General features: G+C 53.9%; 3 protein-coding genes across 13 annotated transcripts in view; 2 read left to right on the top strand and 1 right to left on the bottom strand.

The window, feature by feature from the left end:
* Positions 1-58: 58 nt before the first annotated feature.
* SLC39A7 (solute carrier family 39 member 7) lies at positions 59-3,691 on the bottom strand. Its single transcript, XM_004770592.3, has 8 exons — positions 3,555-3,691; positions 2,831-3,245; positions 2,571-2,739; positions 2,357-2,410; positions 2,057-2,221; positions 1,778-1,918; positions 1,371-1,567; positions 59-959 (listed from the first exon to the last, which is right to left on the bottom strand). Exons 2-8 carry the CDS (start codon positions 3,239-3,241, stop codon positions 687-689), a joined length of 1,410 nt encoding a protein of 469 aa, XP_004770649.1. The 5' UTR covers positions 3,242-3,245; positions 3,555-3,691; the 3' UTR covers positions 59-686.
* Positions 3,692-3,827: 136 nt separating this feature from the next.
* Positions 3,828-10,417, top strand: RXRB (retinoid X receptor beta). Of its 3 annotated transcripts, none has more exons than XM_004770596.3 (10): positions 3,828-4,249; positions 4,919-5,166; positions 5,678-5,834; positions 6,189-6,368; positions 7,429-7,601; positions 8,001-8,130; positions 8,325-8,457; positions 8,573-8,664; positions 8,975-9,080; positions 9,175-10,417. In XM_004770596.3, the coding sequence occupies exons 1-10, from the start codon at positions 4,018-4,020 to the stop codon at positions 9,320-9,322; spliced, it is 1,599 nt and encodes a 532-aa protein (XP_004770653.1). In that variant the 5' UTR covers positions 3,828-4,017; the 3' UTR covers positions 9,323-10,417. The 3 variants fall into 3 exon arrangements, with proteins under 3 accessions (XP_004770653.1, XP_004770652.1, XP_012900250.1); XM_004770595.3 differs by having other exon boundaries at positions 8,561-8,664; XM_013044796.2 differs by lacking the exon at positions 4,919-5,166 and having other exon boundaries at positions 8,561-8,664.
* An 808-nt stretch (positions 10,418-11,225) lies between these two features.
* The window catches only part of COL11A2 (collagen type XI alpha 2 chain), a 29,821-nt gene continuing 14,871 nt past the window's right edge, over positions 11,226-26,175 (top strand). The window contains exons 1-24 of one of the 9 annotated variants that reach the window (XR_006605174.1): positions 11,552-11,637; positions 11,732-11,879; positions 14,535-14,684; positions 14,821-15,031; positions 15,486-15,648; positions 17,101-17,292; positions 18,169-18,246; positions 18,891-18,953; positions 19,618-19,797; positions 21,911-21,970; positions 22,072-22,113; positions 22,340-22,402; positions 22,754-22,828; positions 23,298-23,384; positions 23,843-23,899; positions 24,261-24,314; positions 24,402-24,455; positions 24,550-24,603; positions 24,792-24,845; positions 25,048-25,101; positions 25,184-25,228; positions 25,348-25,401; positions 25,836-25,880; positions 26,056-26,109. Coding sequence is in view for 3 of the 9 variants with exons in the window: in XM_045074680.1 (XP_044930615.1) it covers positions 11,632-11,637; positions 11,732-11,879; positions 14,535-14,684; positions 14,821-15,031; positions 15,486-15,648; positions 17,101-17,292; positions 18,169-18,246; positions 18,891-18,953; positions 19,618-19,797; positions 21,911-21,970; positions 22,072-22,113; positions 22,340-22,402; positions 22,754-22,828; positions 23,298-23,384; positions 23,843-23,899; positions 24,261-24,314; positions 24,402-24,455; positions 24,550-24,603; positions 24,792-24,845; positions 25,048-25,101; positions 25,184-25,228; positions 25,348-25,401; positions 25,836-25,880; positions 26,056-26,109 (2,043 nt within the window). In the remaining 6 variants the exon portion in view is untranslated. Of the gene's footprint in view, positions 11,450-11,545; positions 11,638-11,731; positions 11,880-14,534; positions 14,685-14,820; positions 15,032-15,485; positions 15,649-17,100; positions 17,293-18,168; positions 18,247-18,405; positions 18,658-18,890; positions 18,954-19,617; positions 19,798-21,910; positions 21,971-22,071; positions 22,114-22,339; positions 22,403-22,753; positions 22,829-23,297; positions 23,385-23,842; positions 23,900-24,260; positions 24,315-24,401; positions 24,456-24,549; positions 24,604-24,791; positions 24,846-25,047; positions 25,102-25,183; positions 25,229-25,347; positions 25,402-25,694; positions 25,881-26,055; positions 26,110-26,175 lie in introns of those variants that run through there. The other 8 variants (XM_045074680.1, XR_006605175.1, XR_006605173.1 and 5 more) reach the window with 8 other exon arrangements.

The following is a 26,175-nucleotide window of genomic DNA, read 5'->3' as shown; positions in this document are numbered from 1 at the left end:
CCACTTGGGGGCCTGGGGAGACGAGGGTCCCTTATTCCAAAAAAGACAAAAGACCGCGTGTGGGGCGGAAGATCCGAGGACTTTATTTCCGGTCACCACCCCTACCTCTTGATTCAAACAGTGATATCAAAAGAATAGAAAAAAAAAAAAAATCGGGCCAGGAGATTAGCAACCCACCTACCCCCTCAATCACTCCCAAATCAGGACACACGATTGATGTTTAACTGATGTACATCCCCGGCTCTTCCTGCTACCCGCCCTGTCCAGGGCTCTGGTCTTCCCTGAAGCTTCCACCAACAGGTGGGAGGGGGAGGCAGACCTCGGAAGAAGACTGTGTGTAGTAGCTTGGTCCTCGGAAAACAGGTTGGGTGGGGCACACAGCATAGGCTGTCATCACCCCCTCTGTTTTCCAGCCTTCTTCATGGCCCCCTTTAGTCCCCAAACCCAACAACATGGTCAGCACATGACTTACACTATGGTCCCTCCGACTTCTCACTCTCACTTCTGCAGCTCCTGTAACACTGCAAAATCCTGATGGCCCTAATGCCAAAGTCACCACTTCTCTAGGATACAATTTCCTTTGCCAGATGTCCCTGGTGAGGGCCCCCAACCTCCACAGACCCCTGACCTGGAGGACTTAGAGGCTAGAGGTTTGGGACTGCAGTGGGGACGGTTTACCCCACCTCTCACTCGAGGTGGGCTATCAGCACCATCATGGCAACTCCCCCCAGGAGCCCCAGCACCTCCAGAAGTGACTGCAATGGTGACGCCTCCCTCAACAGCTCAGGCAACACGGACACTGTTGCTACGTAGATAAAGCCACCTGCAGTGAATGGCAGAATCCAGCCAGGACCTGCACCACCAGCAACTTCACTGCCCACTGCCCCTCCTTCAGTTAGGAGGGCACAGGCTGTGCCTGCCAGCGCCCCTATTGCCGTCAGTAGTTGCAGACGCATCGCCTGGTGGGCAGAAAAGACAGAAAGGTACTCAGCAGCATCTAAAGATGATCAGCGGTTAGGCATGTGTGGTGGGATATAGGTACATATGGGCAGGGTGCATGTCTTGGAGAACTAAAGACTGAGGCAAAAAGAGAGGATCTAGAATAGACACTTTCTGAAAAATCTTAAAATATCAAAGAGGTCCTACCTACAGACACACTCTGAGTGAACAGGTCAAGGTGAAAGACCCTCATAAACCACTGAGATGGTTTGTAGACCACAAATGAAGAGACAGAATTTCTTCCCCCTCATTTCTGTTGTTCCTCACAGTACAGCTTGTTTGGAACTAATGAGTGTTGACCGTGGATTCTGGGTGGGTGAGCAGGAGGTAAAGAGTTTGAGGCAATCATGTCTGATGCACAAATCACCAACCTGCTTTTTGCTGCATCCAGACTGGACCAGGATGGCAAAGTCCCCGACTTCATGGGGCACTTCGTGTAGCAGGACGGTCATTGTAGTCAGGATCCCAAGCCCCCGACCTCCTCTAAATGAAGCACCAATGGCCAGACCATCTGTGAAGTTGTGTGCCAAGTCAGCAGCCAGATTCAGGTACCCTGATACACGTAGGTCTTGTACAAGCGGAAAGAAAGACAAAATAATTAGAGACATCTATCACTCCTAATTTCAGCCCTGGTCAGCCATTATCACATCTCCCCCCAGAGATCACTTCACCACCCAGCCCCTTCACGTTTCCCGGACACCTGCCATTACCCACAATGCACATTCCATGTGAAACACAATATCCCTGGCCCAAGTTTATCAATAACTCTGTCCCTCACCTGAACCTCTTTTTTCTTCTCCAGAATTCTGAGGTCTCACTGGCCCATCTTTGAGCCCTGTGCTCCCTCCTCTCCTCTTCCGAGACCCAGCTGCTTCCTTTTCTTCTTCCTCTGAACTCTGTTTCTCCTTTGAAGGACACTCTGCAGGAAGGAGTTGGTAAAAGTGGAGAACAGAGACCTCCAAAAATGTCCTCAGAAAGGAAGTTCCCTCCCACCTAAGAGCCATAGAATAAGGGGATTCTAAGGCAGGCAAAATGCTTTTTAAGGAAAGGGACTTACCCTGTTTTCCATGCCCATGACTTCCCTGTGTGTGACCATGAGCATGTCCATGTCCATGACTGTGTCCATGTCCTCCTTTCACATGTCTCACAAATTTCTCCACCACAAGAAAGGCAACAATTCCACTGAGGACCCACAGTCCCACAGACAGAATGGGGCCCTGGCCTGGAAATAGAGGCATTGAGACATTAAGGGAGATGATGTAGATTCCAGACTCCTCTCCCCCAAGTGCAGGAGGAGAAGAGGGAGGGAAAGACCTTCCCCAACATCCCAACACATCTTCATCCACTCCTTCCTCACCACTATGAGAGTGTCCATGTCCAGGCTGCTCCAGAGAGTGGTGAGAATGAGGTTCTGGAGAAAGGGAGAGGAGATGTCAAATGAGAGAATACCCTGGCCAAGTGGCATGCATTTGGGGGAATATTGGATAGTAAGAGATGAAAAAAGGGCAAAGAACCCTTCTGCCTAAAGAATAAAATATTAAGATTTACAATAGTGGCCAAAGATCACTTACCCAGTGCATGAGGGATGAGGTGCAGAAAGGCATCTCCTAAGAGCCCACCCGAAGCAAAACTGAGCAAGATCTGGAGCAGAGAGCGGTGCCGGGGGGAGTTTGATTCCACAGGGATAAGGAAGAGGACAAAAAATGGAGCTGCAGAGATCAGAACGGTGGCCCCCAGTGCCTGGTGAGGGAGAGAGTCAGGGGTCAAGTGGTGCGGGGTTTCCCAAAAATCCAGAGCCGGCCCCTCTCTCCCCCATCCCCTGGGGACTCACATAGGCCCAGAGAGTGACAGTGTCCAGGTCCTGCTTGATGCCTGGAGCCCCAGACTCCCCATGGCCTCCATGGCTGTGCTCATGGTCATGTCCATGTCCTCTGTGGTAGAGGCTTTCATGTGATTGGCCATGGCTATGGCCATGGTGCAAATCCTCATGTGAATGTCCATGTTCGTGACCGTGGGTATGCCCGTGCCAGATGCTCTCGTGAGTGTGGCCATGGCCATGGGCATGACTGTGGCCATGGTGGAAATCCTCATGTGAGCGCCTGTGGCTGTGGCCATGGAAGTCCTCGTGCAGGTCCTCGTGCAGGTCGCCATGACCCCCGTGTCCGGCCACTAGCAGCCCCAAGGCCGCCCAGGTCAGCAGTCCCACGGACACCCAGTGGGGGGCCCCCTGGCCTCTGGCCATCACGCTGACCAGAGGGACAGAGACAGTGACTCCACTTGACCCTCAACTCTACACCTATGAGGTGCCAGTTTTACTCCGTTCGTGCCCTCCGTCCACTTCTAAGGACCGCTACCACATTCCGCTGTTCCCACCCACAGTGTTCCCAAGACTCGGTCTCTTTATCTCAACCCCCCTCCCGGATATAGGGCCCCCGGGACACCGCTCTAGGCTTTGATTCTCTACTTTACGGACTCTCTGGGCCCTAGTCTCTATGATCCACCAGGTAGTGGAAAAGGTCTGGAAAGGACGGTAGGGTAAAGCAGGGAATTCTCACCGGCTTCGGGAATCCTCTCCTTTCCCGGTTTGCTCGGACGTGGCAGTCCCGCCTCTAGCTCCCGCGAGAACAGGAAGTTCCGTCCCACCTCGGTCCCAATACCTTTACCAATATGGCGGCACTCGGGTGGCGGCCCAGTCGCCTGCTCTGGCGCGCATGCGCGGGCGTGGAGGTTATTTGAGGGAAGGCTGGGCGAGGCCGGCTAACAGGGCCGAGGAGACCGCCTCCTCCGTTTTCCAACTAGACGAGGGGGCGGGAACTAGCGCGGAGACTTCCCGTCTATACCAAGATGGCTGCCATGTCGGTGCTGTCATTTTGGTACAGAGCAGAGCGAAGCGCTTAATTTGACCCGGTTTAGCCCAGAGTCTTTCCCTCTGGGGCTTCCTCGTGCTCAGCTAGTCCCCTGGTCAATACTTGGGAATCCCTGGTACCTCTTTGGTATCCTTGCACTCAGCCAAGAATCATGTCTTGGGCTGCTCGCCCGCCCTTCCTCCCCGAGCGGCATGCCGCAGGGCAGTGTGGGCCGGTGGGGGTGCGAAAAGAAATGCATTGTGGGGTCGCCTCCCGGTGGCGGCGGCGACGGCCCTGGCTGGATCCCGCAGCGGCGGCGGCGGCGACAGCAGCCGGAGAACAACAAACCCCGGAGCCGGAGCCGGGGGAGGCTGGACGGGACGGGATGGGCGACAGCGGGCGGGGTGAGTGTCCTAGCGGACGGACAGGCGAACCAGTGACCGCGTTATCTGCGACCCCTCCCCCCAGTCCCCTGGCGCGCTTTCCCTGGCGCTCCCGCCCCCTTGTTTGTAAACATGCGTCCCCTCCCTCCCGGGGGCCTTAGCGCCCTCCCCCCCGGGGCGGGGCGGGGAGGGGGAAGCTTCCGCCCTCCCAGCTTTGGTTGTTTGAGGCCCTGCAATCTGGAGGTCCGGGGCGGGGACACGAGTCCTTGAGTTTGGGGACTCTGGACGTTTGAAGGCAGATCCTGCGTCCTAGGAGGGGTCTCTTCCGCCTCTTTTCCTTGTACAGTCCGGCTACAAGCTGGGAATGGAGGGGCCGTCAGTTCCACCCCACGTGCTGCCCCACCCACATAAGACATGTCTGGCTTGGGGTGACCAAATGCATTGCGTGGAATTCTCCCTCGCTTGATCTAGCCTGTCTTTTGTCAACCCCCTCCTCTCATCATAATTAGGAGTTAAACTGTTGTTTGACAACAGTGTGTTTCTGGACATGAGGATGAGTGGAATGGGTTGGGGTGGGGTGCGGTAGGGGACTAGAGAATTAAAGTCTCCAACTGGATGATCTAAGACTCATTTTCTCTTTTTTGTCTTTCTGTCTGTCTGTCTCTGTGCCTGTGTGTACCCCTCCCTCAGACTCCCGAAGCCCAGACAGTTCCTCCCCAAATCCCCTTCCCCAGGGGGCCCCTCCCTCTTCTCCTCCTGGGCTACCCCTACCCCCTTCAGCAGCCTCCTCCCTTGGAGGCTCTGGGGCCCCACCCCCGCCCCCGATGCCACCTCCCCCACTGGGCTCCCCTTTCCCTGTCATCAGCTCTTCCATGGGGTCCCCTGGTCTGCCCCCTCCAGCTCCCCCAGGATTCTCCGGGCCTGTCAGCAGTCCCCAGGTGAGAGGTCATGGCTCACTGACTGCCTCTCCACTTTCATTTCCTTGTTTTCCTTGTGACCCCAGATCCTTGTGTGAACTTCCCCATGGCCCACTGACCTTCCAGTCCTCTAATCCTGGCAGGCCTGTGGTCCTTGTGAGACCCCTTGCCCTTCCTGAGGTGACTTATCTTTCAGTGCATGCTTCCTCCCCAGCCCTGTAAAAGAACCTTGATATTCTGATGTCCCTTTGATTTATCAGGGTTTTTTGCCCTTTTTGTCCCATCTGCCATCCTGAGATACTTGCCCTTCAGGGCCCCTGTATTGCACAATTTCAGGGAGAATTGTATGCCTAATGTCTTTGGGGTTGTGCTCCAGGGGTTCCCCTTCACGTAGACTGCAGTGTAAATAATGTCCTCTGTAATGTGCAATGCAGGGCCCTGCCTAGATGGTAAGGGATGATTTCCATGACCTCTGAGAGATTCTCCTTCCCAATGAGTCTCCCTGTGACTTCCCTATTTCCCCCTATCCCAGATTAACTCAACAGTGTCGCTCCCTGGGGGTGGGTCTGGCCCACCTGAAGATGTGAAGCCACCAGTCTTAGGGGTTCGGGGCCTGCACTGTCCACCCCCTCCAGGTGGCCCTGGGGCTGGCAAACGGCTATGTGCAATCTGCGGGGACCGAAGCTCAGGTATGGGGCTCAGAGGATGACCAGAGAGGAAGAGAGTGACATTTACCATCACTTGTGGGATTCCCAGGGGCTCATGGGGTTGCACTGCAGCAGGTGGGTGGGGGGAAGCCTGGTGATAGGTAAGGGACCTGAAGCTCAAATATGGGATGGGGGATGGTCAGAGGAAAGAAGATGTTGGTATAGGGTTTTGAACAGTGAACAATGAGGAGAACCCTCATGTCTGGGTCCTCCTTCTCTAGATTTGGTAAACACACAATAGATTTAAGCTAAGTTCGCTGGGGGGAAGTTGGCAAGAGACTTAATGGAGAGGGATCTACGTGCAGCCTTGTTAGTGCTATTCCCCTTGCCTTCTAGGCAAACACTATGGGGTTTACAGCTGTGAGGGCTGCAAAGGCTTCTTCAAGCGCACCATCCGTAAGGACCTGACCTACTCGTGCCGGGACAACAAGGACTGCACGGTGGACAAGCGCCAGCGAAACCGCTGTCAGTACTGCCGCTATCAGAAGTGCCTGGCCACCGGCATGAAGAGAGAGGGTAAGGGCCTGCATCAGCCAAGCTTTCTGGGCTACCTTATGGGAAAGGAGGGAGGAGGTGGAGGGAGGCTGCAGAAAACGCGAGACTGTACTTCTCAGGAGGACTGGACTGTTCTCTCTCCTCCTCTAGAGGGCGATATTTGATTTCTCTCTCCCCTCATCAGCTCTAGTCCCTGAGTTTCCTTCTTAAAGGGGGTACTCCTCTGTTGCCTGCTCCTTTGACCCCTCCCCTCCCTCCTGCTAGGGTAGGCTAACATTTCCTGAGCCACAATGGGCTTCTCTGTCTCCTCTTCAGTTACCTGAATAGTCCCTCCTCCTTGATACAGTGGTTGCTTATCTATGGTTCTTCCTCCAAAGTCTGGGACTCTACTCTCTTAAGTTATAGACTTTACTGAAGACTTCAGGGCTGCCTTTCTTTTCTTTATCTTCTTAAGTGTGATTCTGGAATTTTCAGACACTTTGGAGTATCTTGGTCAAATCCCTCCTTTTAGAGAAGATGAGCCTGAGGCCTGGTTTTCCTAAGGTCATGTAACAAAGTGGGGATCAGAACCCATCCTTGAAGACCCAGGCCAGTGATCCTTTCACTGCCTCTTAGTTGAATCAGAAGAGAGTCAGATTTGCAGTCAGGTACACATGGATTTAGATGGATGACTTACTGTGTATTATGTGAACTTAGACAAGCTATCTAACTCTCCAAGCCCTACAATCTTCATCTTTAATAACAGGGATAAGAGCTCACAGGATTCTCACAATAATTGGGGGAATATTAAAATGTGTTTTCATATTTTTTAGCATGTAGTTGGTCCTCAGTTTAAATGTTAACTTTCTCCCTAATCCTTTACCATCCCTTCCCGTCCTCCTCCTTGGTTTATTTATCTGCCCTTTTATAACCCCTGCTTCCAGACTGCCTCTGATCCCCTGTTGCTAGTGACTTCCCCAATTCCTATAAATATTTTCTAAGGGCCATGAGAACCTTGATAAGGCCCTAAGGACATTTCAGAACCCCTTACCGCTGACTATTGACTTTCCCCTTTTTCTTTTCCTCCTCTTCCCACCCCCAGCGGTACAGGAGGAGCGTCAGCGGGGGAAGGACAAGGACGGGGATGGGGAGGGGGCTGGGGGAGCCCCCGAGGAGATGCCTGTGGACAGGATCCTGGAGGCAGAGCTTGCTGTGGAGCAGAAGAGTGACCAGGGCGTTGAGGGTCCTGGGGGAACCGGGGGTAGCGGCAGCAGCGTGAGTGATGGGGTCAATCCAGTCTCTTTCCTGATGGGGGGTGGGGTGGGAGTCTAGGTTGGTTCTGTTTCCCTCTCCTCTCCCTTTCCCTCCCAACCCTCCCCTCCAAAACTGCCTGGGACTGGAAGTGCTGCCAAACAAGGTCTCTCAAACATCCGAGGTGGGTGTGATAGTTTTCTCTGTCCCCATCCCAAAACAACCCAGTGGTGGAACCACAGGCAAGTTCTAAATGCATAATTGTTTTCACGAATGCCAGAGGAGAAGCCTGACTTACAAGGATTGGTTCAGATGGTTTTGAAGGGAGACTCCTTTAAGGAGGTGTTGTCAGAAACCTCTTACAAGGGGGGCTTCCACTGTACCTCCAGACCTTCCATAACTCTTACCCCCCATCCCCCGCAGCCAAATGACCCTGTGACTAACATCTGTCAGGCAGCTGACAAACAGCTATTCACGCTTGTTGAGTGGGCGAAGAGGATCCCACACTTTTCCTCCTTGCCTCTGGATGACCAGGTCATATTGCTCCGGGCAGGTCAGTGACCTTGGATTCCCCTGAGCTCTTGACATATGACCCCTACTTCAACTTCTGACCTTCAGTGACCCCAGTGCATACTTATATACCACGGGGCCCAAGTTCATTGACCTCACCACTTCTTCTCTTCCCCTGATATGCTTTGAATCCCATGGTCTGATCTCTGGCTCCTGACCCTTGCTGCCCCAACCCAGGCTGGAATGAGCTCCTCATTGCTTCCTTCTCCCACCGATCCATTGATGTCCGAGATGGCATCCTCCTCGCCACAGGTCTTCATGTGCACCGCAACTCTGCCCATTCTGCAGGCGTGGGAGCCATCTTCGATCGGTCAGTGGCCCTCGGCTGGGCTGGCCTGTAGGTAGAGGGGGTGGGGCTATAGGCTGGTCCGTGTCCAAGGCTGGCTGAGCTGTGACCTTTGAGTGACCTGCAGGTCCCTCTCCAGGGTGCTGACAGAGCTAGTGTCCAAAATGCGTGACATGAGGATGGACAAGACAGAGCTTGGCTGCCTGAGGGCAATCATTCTGTTCAATCCAGGTAAGAGGAGGATCACCCCTATCTCTCAAGACCAAGGCAACCTTGGAGCCTCCTCTTCTCCAGAGACTCCTAAGTTACCCAGCTATTCCCCTCAACCCGGCAATCTCCCAGCTGACCAAGAAAAACCCACATCCACTGATACGCTCCCATTTGACCCCATTCCATAACTTGCCCTGCTTCCCTTGCCAGGCATCTGGTAAAGGGCCAGTAGGTGGGGCCCAGAAGGGACATTGTGTGGGCTGCATCTCCACATTTGTTCTGACTTGATTTGTTTTCCTTCTTCTTCCCCCTCTTTTCCCTGCCATCCCAGATGCCAAGGGCCTCTCCAATCCTAGCGAGGTGGAGGTTCTGCGGGAGAAAGTGTACGCATCACTGGAGACCTATTGCAAGCAGAAGTACCCTGAGCAGCAGGGACGGTGAGAAAGAGCTGTGGGGGTGAGGGGTTGGGTGCCATGAGGGTGTGTTCAGGGCACATGTGGTTCCAGCTATCTTCTCCTGCCTCTCCCTCAGGTTTGCCAAGCTCCTGCTACGTCTTCCTGCCCTCAGGTCCATCGGCCTTAAGTGTCTAGAGCATCTGTTTTTCTTCAAGCTCATTGGAGACACCCCCATTGACACCTTCCTCATGGAGATGCTTGAGGCTCCCCACCAGCTGGCCTGAGCCCAGACCCAAATGTGGTGCTCCTCACCTGAGGAGTACGCATCCGAGGGGGACTCTGGCCTTGGGGCATGGTGGGGAGGGGCCATGCCCTAGAATCTTGGTGGGGTGAGGTGTAGAGGGCACAGCTGAGACCTCCAAGAGGATCCATAAACTCTCCAGGGGGTTTGCGTGATATCCCAAGTCAGAGGGGACTCCAGATCCTTGTGAGGGCTGGACCTCTCTCTTCAGTGGCCTTGAGTCTCTGAATTTGTCTGGGTCTGCCATGATTTGGGGTGATTTCTCATCCCCTGCCTGGAACGATCTCTCCTTCCCCCAGCACAAAGCACTGGCCTTGCTCACAGGACCTTGCTTCCTTCTCATCTTGCCTCACTTAGCTACTCAAGCGAAGAGAGAAAATGGGAATTCGTTCAGAGATGGATATCGGGGGGCAGGCCCCCCAAACTGGTGGACATGGGAGTAGTGCTCTGGCAGTTGGGGGCTACTCTGGAAGAGGGAGGGTCCCTGTCACTGTCTCCTGTCCAGAGTCCCTCTTACACTTCACCTCCTGCTGCAATCAGACTGAAAAATAAAAAGATGGTGGTGGTTAAGGGGTGGGTGGAGATGTAGGAACCCATCTGCTATTTTTAATTTCCTCTGAGGATAGAGACTTGCAGTTAGACTCAAAGAAGTACTGTACTTTCCCAGGTTGACTAAGAAATGCCAGTGGTGGAGGTGGTGTTTGGGAAAGGGTGGGCCCTGGAGATGGTCTGTCCCCAGGGCCCTTCAAGCACTGGCCTTCCCAACCCCTTCCCCCACAGTTTCTTGTCTAACTAGGGGAAGGGGCCTGGGGTGTGCTGGCAGGGTGGGGTGGGGATGGTTTGGTGAGTAGTCCTCAGGCCCTTCCCTTCACAGCCTTCCCCCAGACCTGGGCACACACAGTGTGGCCTGGGGGACACAAGACCCTGGCCTGAGAATTGAAGGGGGATGGTCAGCCTGCAGAGATGGCCTGCTGGGGCTGCATGACTTTTGCCCTGCAGCTCTTCTCTCTGGGGTTCCTTTCCCTTCTCTTTCACTCACACATAAAATAGCTTTCAAATTAAATCGCTGTTTTCTGGACTGAGGTAACTGTATTGGCCGTGCGTGTGGGGGGTTATCCGGTCGGGAGCTTCGGTGGAGCTCCCTTGACGCCGCCGCCGAGAGGGCCCCCGAGAGGCGGGCACAGGGTGGGGGACACAAGGCGCGCTTTGTCGGGGAGGGGGGAAGAGGGTGTGCCAGCCTGGGGGCGGGGCCGGCTGGAGGAGGAAGACGGGGGCGGCTGATTTTCAAAGGCGCCTTGTTCGCTTGCGCCCTCCTAGCGCCAGTGGGCGGCGGCGCCTGGGCTCGCTCCTGTCTTCTCCCGCCGCACTGCGGGCTCCGGGCAGACCGGGCGCCGTGCCCGTCCGTGGGGGCTCACCGGGCGCTGAGCGCCCTGGCCGCCTCCGTCCTTGCTCGCCCAGAGGCGGCCTCTCGTCCCTGAGTAACCCTGTTTCCCTGCGCTCTTCCAACGGGCTTCGACGGCCCCCTCATCTCCCCGCTGGGTCCCTTGCCACCTGGGCTTCCGGATTCCCTGACCTCCCCCCGCCCCCGTTTTCATCTCCTTGGACCTGATTAGCCTGCGTGTGTCGGGCTGTCCAGTCTCTGGCGGTATCTGCCCCCACGCCAGGTCCCTCTGCCTGCGGTGTAACCACCTGCCCCGCCCCTTGCAGCCGTCGGGTAGCAGGTTCCCAGTCGCTATCTATAGCCTAGTCTATAAATACCCCCGCCCCAGGCCGGCTCTGTAATTACACTGGGCGGGGCGAGGGGAAGTAATTATGGAGACCTGATGGGGGGGAGGTAGAGACCCCCCCCCCAGGCCCGCCTCTTCCCTCCCACTGTGCCCTAAGTCCCTCCCAGGACAGCTGAAAAGGGGCTCTGGGCCCCCAGGTGGGAGGGAGTTGGGGTGGGGGCTTTGACTGGACCCCTGAGGCCTAGAAAAGGAAGCGGCAAGGGAAGAGATACCGGGATTCCCGAAAAGGTAGTCTTGGGTACAGGCCATTCAGTCTGCAAGGAGCAGGGGAGAGCAGTCGAGGATCAGCGAAGGAGGGCTCCCGTCCTCCCACCCCCAACCAGGTGGAGACCGAGGGTGGGGTTTCCCCTCGGTGGCTGTGGGCGGGCGGCTGGAGGCGGGGGCTGGGCTGGGACGGGGGGGGGGGCGGGGTGGGGGCTCTGGGCCGCGGGGTGGCCGGGGACACAGAGGAGCGGCGGCCACCGAGGAAGGAGTGGCGCCAGAGCCCCGACGGGCGCCCGGTTGCATGGAGGTGGGCCGCTGAGAGCTGTCGCTACCCGACAGCCCCTGACCTCCGCGGGACCCCAGCGTCTGAGGCTCAGAGCCTGCTTATTCTCTCTTGTCAGCTTTGGGGCGTTCTGCGCCTCTGGCCGCCCGTAGGTCCCTGGGACCCAGTGTTCGGGTCGCCAGCCATGGAGCGATGCAGCCGCTGCCATCGCCTCCTCCTGCTGGTACCGCTAGTGCTGGGGCTTAGCGCGGTCCCCGCCAGGGCAGGTAAGAGGAGTCCCTGACGCCTGCGTCCTCGGAGTCAGGCTCCAGCTCTCAGTATCCCCCTGGGTAGGGGACAGCTGATGCCTAGGGCAGAGCTTCTAAATCCAAGAAGGGGATTTGGGTGGCTAAGGGCCCTGGGTGGAGGGCAGGTCACCTGGGTCCCTGGGAACCAAGGTAGGGGGAATCTCTTTGCCTCCTTGTAGGGACTGGGAGAGGGCAGGTAAGGCTGAAAGATGAAGTCTCACCTTAAAGAATGGGACTGGGTGCTGGGGGTTCTCCAGGGAGAGCCGAAGGTGTGCCCAGGTCCCGCAGATGCTGCGGTGGGGAGGCAGATGTCAGTATTGATGGGTGAGCATTGTGTGTATGTCTTCTAGGCTTTTCTATCTATATGTCTGGGGTGAGAGGGGAGCATCTGTGGGTCAGTGCAGAGCTTAGTAGGTAGAGAAAGAAGGGACCCCTGGACTATTTGTCCCACTGGCTTCCCGGACAGCATCCCCTTCCCCCTCCCTGTGCCCTCGATGCTGCCACGCGGCTGGCTCTGGGGAGCACTGGGGCTGGCTGCCAACAGGACGGCCGCTGGACAGGCTGGGATCAGGTGTCTGAGGCAGGAGCCAACTCTTTGCATTCCTGCCCCACCCCTCCCCCTCTGGCCAGCGGGGCTCCCCTGGGACCCTGGTGTCCACAACCCCAATCTTTTCCTTCTTTTTCCCAGGATCCAGAAGTCCTGGCGCCTAGGAAAGGGATTTGATGCCGGAGAGGAGGGGGCTGGGAGTACCTGGGTTCTGGGCCAGGCAGGAACAAGCCTCCCACTCCTGGCAACACTGAAGGCTGATTTGCATATAACTCTACTATTCATTTCTTCTTCGTTCTGGAGAGAAAATGGTCAGAAGAGCAGCATAAAGGATTTAGATTAGATCACAGAAAGAGGAACTTCCATGATGCGAGGAGCATGAGGCTGAGGGACAGGAAATGGAAGTGTGCCATGTCTGTGGACTCTTGGAGCCTTTTTCAAGGAGGAAAGGAATCCTCTAGGATGGAGATGGGGGATGGTTAAGATGACTGTCTTTTATTTTGGGGCTGAGTGGCTAGAGATGGGACTCTATAGGGAAATGGGCTGGTGTGGAATTCATAGGAGTAAAAAAAAGTGGGGGTATTCAGGGACCAAAGGTAGAGGGTAGGTGGGGTGATGGGGCTGCCTGAGAGGAGCCTGTGGGGCAGACCGAGGCCAGAGTCAGTGGGCACATATGTGGCCTGAGGTGGGCAGACCTGTGGGTAGGTTGTCTATAGGATGGAACTATTCTCCTGTGGGGTTTGGTGAAAGGTAGGGGGCCTCAGAGGTCTCCTTGGCCTGGGGTCTCTGTGAGTCTCTGTGTCTCTGTCTCACTCACCTTCCTCTCTCAAAGCGGCCCTTGTGTGTTGGTGTTTGCGGAGCTGCCACACTCAGGGGCCAGGCTCGGGCGAGGGGGGGTGGTGAAGGGGAGGGCAAGGCCGTGGTTTCCCGGCTCCTGGACTCAAAGGGCCTTTTCTCTGCCTGTCCGCCCCACCTCACCCACCCCACCCAGCTCTGCTCTCCTGATCGCTCTGGCCCCTGCCCTGCCCCATGCTTCTATGAAAATTTTGCTGGACTTTCTTTGGGATTTTTCCAATCTGGAACTGATGGCATGAGGAGTGTGTGTACTGGGGAGCAAGTGAAGGAAAGGTGATCTTTGTCTTCCAGGGAGTTTGAGCCTGAGGAAGCTGAATTCTAGATGGATAGAGGGGATGGCCTGGGTCTCAAATCTTTGGATCCAAGAGGTGAGGGTAGTGGGGCAGGGTTGAAGTTCCAGGTGCGGGGAGCTTGCCCGGGTTTTGGGCAGGGACTCTGATGGGATCAACAGATGTGTGGCTCTGGGCCCTGGACCTGCTCCGCTCCTCATGGCAGCTCCTCCCCCCACACACACCCCCGGCTTCACAGCCCATCTCCCGAGCCAGGGGCACAGGTTCCTGGGGTGGCTCTTTCTGCTATCTCCATCCTCAGCATGGTCAGAGTTGTCTGCACCTCCCCAAACGCAGGCACTGAAGCAGCTTGGAGCCCCATCCCCATAGATCTGCCTCTCTGCTCCCTCCCAAGTGCTGCCCCCCCTGCCCGCACCTCCTGTGCCCAGAATGATCGATTGCCCAGATGTTGTTTGTGCTGGAGATACGGGAAAAAGGCCAGAGACCCAGAGACCCAGAGATATGGAAAGGGAGTGAGAGAGGGACAAATAAGGGGAGAAAAAAACATAGAAGGAGCGGGAGGGAGGTGGAAGAAGAATGAAGAGACAGGGAGACAGGAAGATAAACAGATGTAGAGAAAGGAAGAGTGAGAGAGACAGAGAAGGGGAAATGGTGGAGAGAGATCCGCAGGTTGAAAGAGATCAGGAGAGGCTGAGCAAGACACCCTGGGAGCAAGAGGGGCAGGGGTTACGTGGAGCTGAACACAGGGCCATTGCTGCCCTCTTCCAGGTGATTCTGGTTTCCCATCTGTTCAGGGTCTATTTGGGGGCAGGTAAGGGAGGAGTGACCTTTGCCTTCAGAGAGCTTGAGCTCCAGGAAGCTGAGTTCCAGACCCCAAATGCCCCCATATCTTGGCCCTCCTGAAGGTGTGTCCCTTCTCCTGATCCTCATGGACTCTCCCAGGTACACCGCCTGTGGATGTGCTCCGGGCCCTGAGGTTCCCCTCCCTTCCTGATGGCGTCCGGAGGGCAAGAGGCATCTGTCCAGCTGATGTGGCCTACCGAGTATCCCGTCCTGCCCAGCTCAGTGCACCCACCCGCCAGCTCTTCCCAGGTATGGGTGACATGCTGGAGTAGGGAGAGCTGGGGGAGGCCATGGGGCGGGGTCTAGAGTCAGACATGGTAAGGGAAAGGTTTTATGGTTCTTTTTGCCTCTCATTCCACCTGGTTGTGTCTCTCTCGGGTACCAGGAAGTTTTCCCAAAGATTTCTCATTGCTGACTGCTGTCCGGACCCGCCCTGGCCTCCAGGCTCCCCTCCTGACTCTCTACAGTGCCCAGGGTGTCCAACAGCTGGGCCTGGAGCTTGGCCGACCATTCCGCTTCCTATATGAAGATCAGACTGGACGGCCTCGACCCCCAGCTCAGCCAGTCTTCAGAGGCCTCAGCCTAGCAGATGGCAAGTAAGTCACTTTGCTCCTCTGGTCTGCCTGGACTGTTCCTTCAGGACATCTCCTTGAACACTGACCCCAGAACCCCCACTCCCTGAACTAGGAACCCCAACTGACCCTTTTGGCCTCACCTCACCTACCTATTGCCCAAACTTCCTACACTTCTGGCCCAGGGTTTGGGCTTTAGTGTTTAAATCCTTGTACGTAGTACTAGTCTATGCCTTGGGCAAGTGAACTTTTTAAAGCCTCAGTTTCTATGGCTATAGGGATGATAGAATCATGACAATCAAATGAGGAAAGTATTGCCTGGTACCTGGTGCATTGTAAACTTTAGTCAGTAAATAGCCACTCGGATTACTGCTACTATTATCATTGGCTCCAACCTTTCCATCAACTGCTCTCCAGCCCTGTTGACTCCGTCCACCCTCAGTCAATCACTTGACCCACTCCCCCCGCCCATGACCAGGTGGCACCGTGTGGCTGTGGCTGTGAAGGGCCAGTCTGTCACCCTCATAGTTGACTGCAAGAAGCGGGTCACCCGGCCTCTCCCCCGAAGTGCTCGCCCATTGTTGGACACTCATGGAGTGATTATCTTTGGTGCCCGCATCCTGGATGAAGAAGTGTTTGAGGTAAGCAGAACATAGAGAACAGAGTGATTGCTTGTCCCGTATCTTGTGCCCATTGCCCTTCTGGCCCTAGTACTCCATCTTCTTTGAGCCTAGCCCTTCATTCGAGCCCTCGTGAATCTCTATTTGCATTTCCTATCCCTGGGGCTAATTTTCTCTGTTGAAGAATTAGGTGCCCACTTATATGGCAGGATAGCTGCCTTTATCAGTTTTCATGAGTCTACCTATCTGTTCACCCCTTCAACCAGTCTCTTTATCTACACCCACCCATTCATATCCTCATCTAACACCCACCCATCCATTTACGTACTCACTCACCGATCAAGCATTCAGGTTTTGTATCCATCCCTTGTCCATCTTCTCTGCTCAGCCACTTTTTTCTTCACTCATCCATCACTCTATCATCTTTAACCCATCCATTTATTCACTCATCCCACCCAGCTCAACTACCCATGCATATGAGATGTACATATGCATGTACTCGTCCATCCTCTCACTCACCCACCCATCTCCTCACCCACTCACTCTCCATCCTACTATTCATTCATTCACATATTTCACTTCCATTCATCTCTCTGCCTACCAGTTTCTTTCCTCTACTCCATATCTCCATTTATCTACCTACCAATGCTCCCATTCATTCATTCACCATCCACCAACTCTCCCATTCAATCAGTCATGCATTTGAGCCCCATTCATTCACCCACTGACCTATCCATCCATCCATCCATCCATCCATCCATCCAACCATCCACCCACCCAGCCAGTCCATATTCTTTGAACACCTGCTGTCCCAGTGTCAAGGAGAACACGGAAGAGTAATATAAGGTCTCCATTATTCTCAGAGCTCCCAGTTCCTCTTTGAAGATGAGACAATAACCCCAAACAATAATGCAAGGCAGGGTATGCAAAGAATCATGTGTGGGCTCAAACAAATGTCATTCGAATTCAAAAGTGTCTTCCCTCTACCCCATTTTTAGAGGTCCTGAGAATTCTAATCATTACTTTTATTGGAAAGTCAAAGAACTAAGACTTGGCCACTGTTTCCAGAAGACTTTGTGGAAAGGTTCATGCATTACCACAAAGGGCAGGGGGTGGACAAACAGTGTTGGATTTAGAGTTGGAATGTATGAATTCCCTGAGTCTACAATTACAAGTGACCTTGAGCCAGTCATTGCCACGTTGAACTTTCCTGAATGGAATATTTGAACAATAGGCATAAATAGCCTTGTTCTACTGATTTTCCAGTTGTGGTGAAGGTCCAGTGAGATTATAGATGAGAAGGTCCTTTGAAAGTTGAAAAGGGCTGTGTACATGGGAGGGCGGATAATGACCTTCTCCCATTATGTCCTTTTACCTAGTTTTGGCTCTTACCCTGCATCCCAGACTCGATCCTCTGTCTCCGAAACTCTCTCTGCCTCCCTCCCTTGAAGTTCATCCTCCATGTCTTTGCAGGGTGACATCCAGGAGCTTGTCATTGCCCCAGGGGTGCAAGCTGCCTACGAGTCCTGTGAACAGAAGGAGCTGGAGTGTGAAGGAGCTTGGAGGGAGAGACCTCAGAAACAACAGTCTCACAGGGCCCAGAGATCTCCAAAACAGCAGCCATCAAGACTTCATAGGCCACAAAACCAGGAACCTCAGCGACAGGTGAGGGAGCTGGGTGAACCCCAAACCACAGCACACTCCAGGGAAGGGAAGTACCCAGACACCTCCCCAGGGGAATTCCCCCAATGTTCCAGAGCTCCCCATCCTGTTTTGGGCTTCTGTCCCCACTCCACTAGAGCCACTCTAACCATGCCTCCCTCTCCCATCCATCACTCCCTCTTCCCAGTCCTCATTCATCAACCTTTTTATTTTCAATTAAAAATAAAAAGAGTCACTATGAAAGACTTCATGGCTGGGAGCTGTGTCCCCTGCTCGTGTCTCCTTTCCTCCACCAGTCTTCCTGGAACTGTGTCCTTGGGTTTCACATCCCTTCCTTGAATTAAGAGATTGGGGGGCAGTGTGTGTGTGGGATAAGATGCGGGGACAGAGGATGGGCAAGCAGAGTAGGGGAGAGACAGAACCAGGGAGAAAAGTTGAGACAGTAAGACCTAGGAGGAGAAGTGGGGAGGAGCAGGAGATAGAGAAAATCCCAGAAGAGTGCTGGGTCTATGGAATTCTGTGTTGGGCCCCAGTCTCTGTCCCCCTGCATATGGAGGTGCAGAATAAAGGCCTGGGTGGTGGCAAGGGGAGGGAGGGAAAGGAGACGATGGATTGGGTGGCATCCAGATAGTTAAGGTGACAGATATGATCTGGGGTCAGTGGTCTGAAGGTTGGAGGGTCAATCTCTTAATCATGTCTACTTCTGTCCCACATGTGGGACCCACGGCCCCACTTCTCCCCAACCTCTCCCCAACCTCTCCTTTTATCCCTAACTCCTACCCCATTTCCAAACCCCCACACCACCCCCTCCTCTCCCTCTACTCACTCTTATACCCCTCCCTCTTCCTACTGTTCCCATTGCCCCTTCCCGAACCCCAGCCTGCTGAGTCTTTCTACTATGACTACGAGACCCCTTATTACGATGTGATGACTACAGGGACGACCCCTGATTATCAGGTAAACTTGAGGGACCCCTTTATTTCTTCCCTTCCTCCCACCACCCCTGGAAACATCTCCTAGGGCACCTTCCTCCCCTCTTAACATTTGGGGAGAGACATCATTTATTTAGATTATGGGAGTGTCCTTACTGCTCCCTCCCATGTCTCTCTGCTACAGAGACCACGGAGCCCCAGCCGCAGGGCTCCCCCTCCCCCCAGGGGGCGTCGGACCCCTCCCAGAAAGCCTACCCCACCTGCCAAGAGGTCAGCAGCCCGGCAGGCGCCCCCCTCACCAGGCCGGAGGCCTTCTCGAATTGGAGGTTCCGGCCCAGCGCGGGGCCTGCCTCCCCCCTTCAGACGCCCAGCTCGGCGGGCAGCTCCCCCCACTGCCCAGGCCCCCCCCAGGACCAGAGGAAGCGGTTACCGGCAGGTAGAGCTGGGGCATCCAGATCTGTGCCCCCAAACCTCTATGGCCTCGGAGATTTACTCTCCCCAAACTGTCCCCCTTCCAAAGGGGCTGCAAGATCTGAGATTACCCCCACCGCCCCAGTACAGACACTGCCCACAGCGGGGGACAAGTTGCTGCTTTGCCTCCCCTCCTGCTAACCTCTCTTCTTCCTTTCCACCCCATATTACTCTTCTCCCCCTTCTCCTTGGGGTTAGGACCCCACCCCAGGTGAAGAGGAAGGAATACTGGAATCGAGCCCCTTGCCACCCCCTGAGGAGGTAACTCCATCCCCCACCCTCATGCCAGCTGGGGGCAGTGGGCATCTGTGACCCACTCCCCTTACCCCACGTCATCTTGGTGAATCAACTCTTCCTCTGGCCGGAGGGCTCTTTGTCATATCCATTTGTGGTCTTCCAGTCACTCCAGACCTATTGGCCTGCTTGTCTTTCTAAGCACAGCCATTTTTTTCAATGTCCATGTCTCCTTCCATTAGTCTTGATTCTGGAACAACTTCTTCCCCATGTTGGTGTCAAAAGGTTTTCATCGTATTTCTGTTCCCAGGAGTCTTCTGTCCAATCTTGTCACTTTCTCTGTTCTGTTTTTATATCCTTTTCTTTGATTATTCTCTGGACTCCTTTGTCTACCATTATCTCCACAAACTGTCTACTCTGTGTCCAGCCCTCCGGCCACTCTTCTTCCTTCTTTTAATTCATTTTTTCTTCCCACCAGGCCCATTTTGGGGGCATCCCTCCTCATTTGGGGCCTTCGATGGCCCTCCCCTTTCTATACAACCATTTCCCTTGCTTTCTTTGGGAGAAAAAATCCAGTCCCAGTTACCCTCAGAATTCTTTGGGCCAGACCCCACACCCTTCGGGCCCAGAGAAAACCTCCTCTCAGCCCTAATGCCCCCATCTACCCCTCTCCCTCCCCATCTCCGGGAAGGAGCAGACAGATCTCCAGGTCCCCTCCACAGCCGACAGGTTCCTGACAGAGCAATATGGGGAGGGTGGCACAGACCCCCCAGCAGGGCCCTACGATTACACCTATGGCTATGGGGACGATTATCGTGAGGAGACGGAACTTGGCCCTGCCCTGTCTGCGGAGACAGCCCCCTCGGGAGCCGTAAGTGAAAGGAGCTCCTCTTCCATTCTTGACCTGCAGTGGGAGCTGGAAGAATTGCTTCCTGTTGTTTCTGATTATTGTCTATTGGCTGCAAGCTATCTCCCATTGATGAGTCACCTTTTTCTGTTCACATAAGATGTATATGTTGCTTGAAAGGATGACTTTCTGCTTTCCCCTGCCAAATATCTTGCCCTGTGACAACTCATGGATCCTTCTGTCCAGGGCAGTTGGGATTTTTTTTTTTTCTTTTTTAATCCTATAACCACTTCCTATCTTTCTTGGCCACTTTCTGTCTCAATCAAGTTGTATTTCATAAAGCTTTTGGCCAATAATCCCCTATTTTTTGTCCATTGTCAGTCTGTCTCAATCATTTCTTCTTGGTAAAAACAATTTCCTATCCATGTTGCTGCCAAATGATCTAACTTCCTATGACATGTTTTCTAACCTACAGGTCACTCCCTGTCTATCCTTTCCTGTCTTCCTTGGCCATGGCATCCATCTTAGTGACTGTGACAGTTTGTACTGAAAGGAAGTTATTTATGTATTGGCTTTAGTTTTTCATGTTGTCTTGTAACAATTTCCTTTGCTAATAAGCCACTTCCTGTGTGTCTCAGGTCATCCAAATAATAAAGTTTCCACTGTGGGCCTAGATATTTATCATGGCTACTTCCTGTGTGTACTAGCCTTGATGTCTGTGTTTTCTGGAAGAATTACCTTTTGTTGTCATAATCCCCTTTCCAGGAGTCACTTTTTGTCTGTTTTGCCAACAACTTCTTTCTCTTGGTCATGGTAGCCATGTTGTTGTTGAAGGTCCACTTCCTGGATCTTCTTTTCTTGGCTGCTTCCTGTCTGTCCAACCACTTCCTGTTTGTCCAGTTCATTTTCTAGCCATCTTGGCCATCTTTAATTTTTCTTGGCCCTGGCATCATTCTTGCTTCCAAGTGTTTGTCCCTTTGAAATGTCTCCCTTAATTGTTTCCCATGTCTTCAACCACTCCCTCTCAGCTGGGAAATTTCCTGTTTATTCCACTCATCTTTTGCTTGCCTTGCAACTAGAGCTGCCTCCTCTACCCTGCTGCCTTGTCCCACACTTTCCTTCTCTAATATTGCCACCCTTGACCTTATTCTGCCTTTCCCTTTTGCTGCTTTCTGGAAATTTGGGGTTGATATGGGATATGGGAGAGTTTGAAAATTCATCATTGCTGTTTGGTCAGGATGGAGGCAGAGGGGTGGATTCTGAAGGTCTTTGTTGGGAGAGTTGGGGGGGTGGGGGGAATGATTTCCATTCTTCCCATCCATATTGTGGTTCTGGCCTCAGTGTTGAGGGTGGGCATCTGAGAAGTGTGGAAAAGAAGGAACTGGTGGGCTTGGAGTATAAATGAGGGCCAGAGGAGGGATGTAGTGTCCTTGCTGGGAGAGGGACTGGGGTTCTGCTCAGGGGCTTGAGCAATAGCCCAAGAGCTGTATCTTTCCAAAAACCAGTTATGAGGTCTGACTGCCTTCCAATTGTACTTAGAGTATGGGTGTTTAACCTCTGTAGAGTTTTTAACTTGTGAACCCTTTGAAATTCTAAGAAAACTTCTGTGCATAAGGGCATATACTTTCTCTTTCCCAGAAAAGACTTCTTAGATTATGTCAGACTCTCATATGGATCCATGCTCTTCTTCAAACCCCGATAAAAAGCAATGTACAATCTTAGAGAGATGCTTATTTGGTAGATTGCAGTAAGGGTGAGGTAGCTGATAGTTTCTTAAAGTTCTAAAGATTCCTGGAGTCAAAGGGAGCTTGGGGAATAGGGCACGGTCTTCCAGAAGAAGGTTTGGGAAGTTTAAGGATGTGGTTTGGAATTCCGGGAAGTGTGTGAAGATCTTCCTGAAAGAGGTCGTCAGGGAAATGAGGAAGTTTGTTTGCTAAGATGGAGCTGGGAATTGGAGGTGGAGAGCTCTGAGGTCTCCTTGGAAGACCTAGGAGGTCTGTGAAGAGGCAGTCACATAGGGTTGGGGAGGTCTCCAGAGGATCTGAGAGTGAAGGAAGGTGGGAGTTGGGATGGGAATAGTCCTGGTGTCCTGGCTGCTCACAGGCCCCACTGGGGGTTACATGTGTGTCTTCTTCAGGCTGCCCATGGACCCCGGGGGCTGAAGGGAGAGAAGGGGGAGCCTGCTGTGCTGGAACCTGTAAGTCACTGTTGGTCACTGAGCTGAAGGCAGGGGGAAGAAGAAAAGAAGGTAGGGGTGCTAGCACTGTAGCCTCTGACTTCTGACCTTTGGTTCTACAGGGTATGCTAGTAGAGGGGCCTCCTGGCCCAGAAGGCCCTGCGGTAAGTGCAGCTTTGACCCATTCTTCTCCATTCTTTTCTCAGAGACCCTTCTTACACATTCACCTATGTCTTCCCCACATATGCCCAGGCCTCCTTCTCAGAACTCTGGAGAGTCCTTCCAAAGCTTCCCAGATTTTCAAATCTCTTTTGTAGAGACCACTCCTCAGTCACATACCCCTCTTCTATCTGAATTCCCATACCTGACCCACACCTTTATTTTCCTCAGGGGTTGATTGGTCCCCCTGGTATCCAGGGCAACCCAGGCCCAGTTGGAGACCCTGGTGAGAGGGTAAGGGAGTAGTGCGTGCGTGTGTGCATGTGTGTATGTGTGTGCAGAGAACTGCAGAGGAGCCTCTAGTACCCAACAAGGGTACAGGGGTGCCAAACTAAGTAATTCCTCATTAAATGGCTGATTAATGAACAAGGGGTTGGTGTGCTCCTCAACACCCAGAAGAGAGGACAGGCTCTGATTGGGGAGGGGTGTAATCTGGTATCTCACCCTTATTTTTCTGTATGAGGGTAGGACGGTTTAGGAAAGATATAGGGAAGTTTATATTTATTCTGTAGAGGGTTTCACACTGATGCCAAGACCCTAACATTCCCTAACTGTCCACCTATCCTCATTTTCTCCCTATTCTAGGGCCCCCCTGGCCGAGCAGGGCTCCCTGGATCAGATGGGGCCCCTGGCCCTCCCGGCACATCTCTCATGCTTCCAGTGAGTTGTCTTCTGGGCTTTGGAATGGGAGGGGCAGGGGAAACTGTTCTGTTACCAAGAACCAGAAGACCAGGAAAGCTAAGGAGGAGTCTTGAAAAACCATCAACACAGAGATTGATCTTTGAGGTGGATGGACTAGGGCCTCATTAAAGGACCCAGAACCAAACATGGATTGTCTAGAACTTGGCAGAAAATCCACACCGCGGGGACTCTGGAAACAAAGGAGAGTTTTTCTGGAGGAAGAAGACAGAGAGTGGGGCAGGGGGCAGGGAGACAGAAGTAGAGTTTCTGAAAATCTATACTTGATTATCTGAAAACCTCCCATGGGAGACACTGGAGGAGGGCATGGGCCAGGGGGTGTCTCTGCACCTGGGAAAAGGGGAGAAGTGCGGGGTGAAGCCTTTGATTGGGAGGGTTACATGAGCTTCCTGGAAGAGAATATAGACCTTTCTTTCTCTCTACCCCTCAGTTCCGGTTTGGCAGTGGTGGGGGTGACAAGGGCCCTGTGGTGGCAGCCCAGGAGGCTCAGGCCCAGGCGATTCTGCAGCAGGCACGGGTATGTAAGGCTGGAGGGGATGTTGGCGAAGGGATGGGTATGGAGGGCAAGTGGACTTTAGGAGGAGTTGGAAGGGTAGGTTGGAGTAAATGTGGGGCAGGTAAGGTCTGGTTGGTCTGGGACTGAAAGGGAGGTAGGTTGGGGAGAATACGAGGCAATGGAATGAGAATTGAGAGTGGAAAGCTGAGGGGCACCTGGGTGGCTCAATGCGTTAAGCCTCTGCCTTTAAAGGCTCAGGTTATGGTCTCAGGGCTCTCTGCTCAGCAGGATGCCTGCTTCCCCCTGCCTCCACCCTCTGCCTGCCTCTCTGTCTACTTGTGATCTCTCTGTCAAATAAATAGTAAAATCTTAAAAAAAAAAAAAAAAAAGAGTGGAAAGCTGAATTTGGAGCGTGTGCTGGGGTTGGAAGTTCTCCTGATGCCTCTTCCTCAGCTCTGCCGTGTCCCTTGCTCCCCTAGCTGGCGCTCCGGGGACCTCCTGGCCCCATGGGATACACAGGCCGCCCTGGACCCTTGGTGAGTTTGTTTGATATTGGGGTAGAGAGTTCTTTATTTTTGTATGTGGGTATGGATAATTCTGGAAAGGGACCAAGTTAAAAGTTATTTTGCAGGGCGCCTGGGTGGCTCAGTTGGTGGCTCAGTTTGGCTCAGGTCATGATCCCGGAGTCCTGGAATCGAGTTCCGCATCAGGCTCCCGGTTCCACGGGAAGTCTGCTTCTCCCTCTGACCTTCTCCCCTCTCATGCTCTCTCACTCTCTCTCTCAAATAAATAAATAAAATCTTTTAAAAAAAAGATATTTTGCTACTTTTGGGGAGTGCTTTGAAGTCGTTGTTGGGTGTGTCCTTCAACATAGCCGCTCTCTCTTCTCTGTCCCAGGGACAACCTGGGAGCCCTGGCCTGAAAGGAGAATCAGGAGACCTAGGACCTCAGGTGACAAGCCCCACCCATCTGATCCCCCATCCAATGCCTCCCTTTCTGTCTGTGCTCTTTAACCCTGCCCTGACTCTCTCTCGCCAGGGCCCCAGAGGACCTCAAGGTCTCACAGGCCCTCCTGGCAAGGCTGGGCGAAGGGTGAGTGGGAGTGTGGTGGGTGTGGGTGGGAGACAGGACTCAGAGTGTAGGGGACGATGCCTCTGTTTGCTCTGACACTTCCTTTGCACCCCAGGGCCGAGCAGGTGCTGATGGAGCCCGAGGGATGCCTGGAGAACCTGGAGTGAAGGTGACAGGCCTGGGTCCCTCTCTGATGCCTGTGACTTCCAGCCCCATCTAAGCTCATTTGTTTTCTGGGGATGACAAAGTTCCCAAAGTTTCCCCATGAAGTGGCACCTCCGCACTCAGGACACAGGAGGGAGGGATGAGGAGGGAAAAGAGCAAGGACCTCACCTGGGCTGCCCCCTCTTCCCCTAGGGTGACCGAGGTTTTGATGGACTCCCAGGGCTCCCTGGGGAGAAGGGACACCGGGTGAGTATATTGGGGTTAGTGCATTGTGATGAGGGTGTAGGCCTTCTGTGGAGGGGTGGGAGGGGTAGGGAGCACAAGGCAAGGGAAGGAGGCTCAGGGTCCCAGCAGGAGCTCAATGGATGAAACTGGTTGGTTAATTGAAGAGGGTCAGTGTCTGTGCTGGGGGCTCTGAGGCCCCTCTTACCTGGTCCCCATTTTCTAGGGTGATACTGGTGCCCAGGGCCTTCCTGGACCCCCTGGTGAGGATGGAGAGCGGGTAAGTATTGTGGCCAGGGCAGGGGGTCAGTATGGGAGAGGTGTGGAGGGTGAGGCTGTTTCATCATGTCCTCCTCCTCCAGGGAGATGATGGGGAGATTGGGCCTCGGGGACTGCCTGGAGAATCGGTGAGTGACTAGGGGGCTAGTGGTGGAGCTCTGGGGATGCCAGGGGAGGGATATGGATACAAAAGGCACACATTATTTCTTGCACATGCATGTCATTTCTTCCCCTCACCTGATTGCAGGGACCTCGAGGTCTCCTTGGCCCTAAAGGCCCACCTGGTATTCCTGGGCCCCCGGTATGTGACTGTCCCTGACTTCTGACCCTGATGTCACCCCCTGACCCTTCCAACTCTCCACCCTTCCTAGCTGCCTCTCTCCCCCCACCTCCGGTTCCCCCTCCCTGGCCCCACCTCGCTCTGCTCCAGCCTTTAATCCCAGGTGCCCTTGCAGGGTCCTGTGGTACAGTCCACCAAAGGCTCTGAGCATAGCTTAAAAAAAAAAATCTTCAAGAAAAACAAAACAAAAACCCGCAAACCCACAGACCCATAGACCCACGCCCTGTGGATCTGGGCTGGCTTTGTTTGCTTAGGTTTGGGATGGATTGGAGGTCTGACCAACATGAGGCTGCCCTGTCCCACCCTCTGGAATGGCCGGGCCTCCCAGAAACCACAGGTCCTTCCAAGGCCCAGGCCCCGCCTTCCAGCCTGCTCAAGCCCGTCTCATGTTTCAGGGAGTCCGAGGCATGGATGGTCCCCATGGTCCCAAAGGGAGCTTGGTGAGTAAAGGGCATGGAGAACCTTAGCCAAGGTCCTGTTTCCTTGGTGATCATTTTGACGCCCTGCCTGCTTCTGGTTCTTGTGCTCTGCTGTCCCAGCTAGGACTCAGCTCTCCGCCCTCAGTTTGTCCTGTCAGCATCTTCTTTTGACCTCTGCCTGGTTGCTTGTTTCTAGGGACCCCAAGGAGAGCCAGGACCTCCTGGACAACAGGGCACTCCTGGAACCCAGGTGAGTTATCCTTCCCAGCCCCTCCCCATCTTTAACAAGGGCTTCCTGGGCTTCCACAGAGGGTCA

Source organism: Mustela putorius, unplaced genomic scaffold (assembly GCF_011764305.1).
Source record: "Mustela putorius furo isolate JIRA1106 unplaced genomic scaffold, ASM1176430v1.1 tig00000135_pilon_pilon_pilon, whole genome shotgun sequence".
NCBI lineage: Eukaryota > Metazoa > Chordata > Mammalia > Carnivora > Mustelidae > Mustela > Mustela putorius.
Note: the sequence above shows the minus strand (reverse complement) of the source record. Positions and strands in the feature narration are given on the sequence as shown.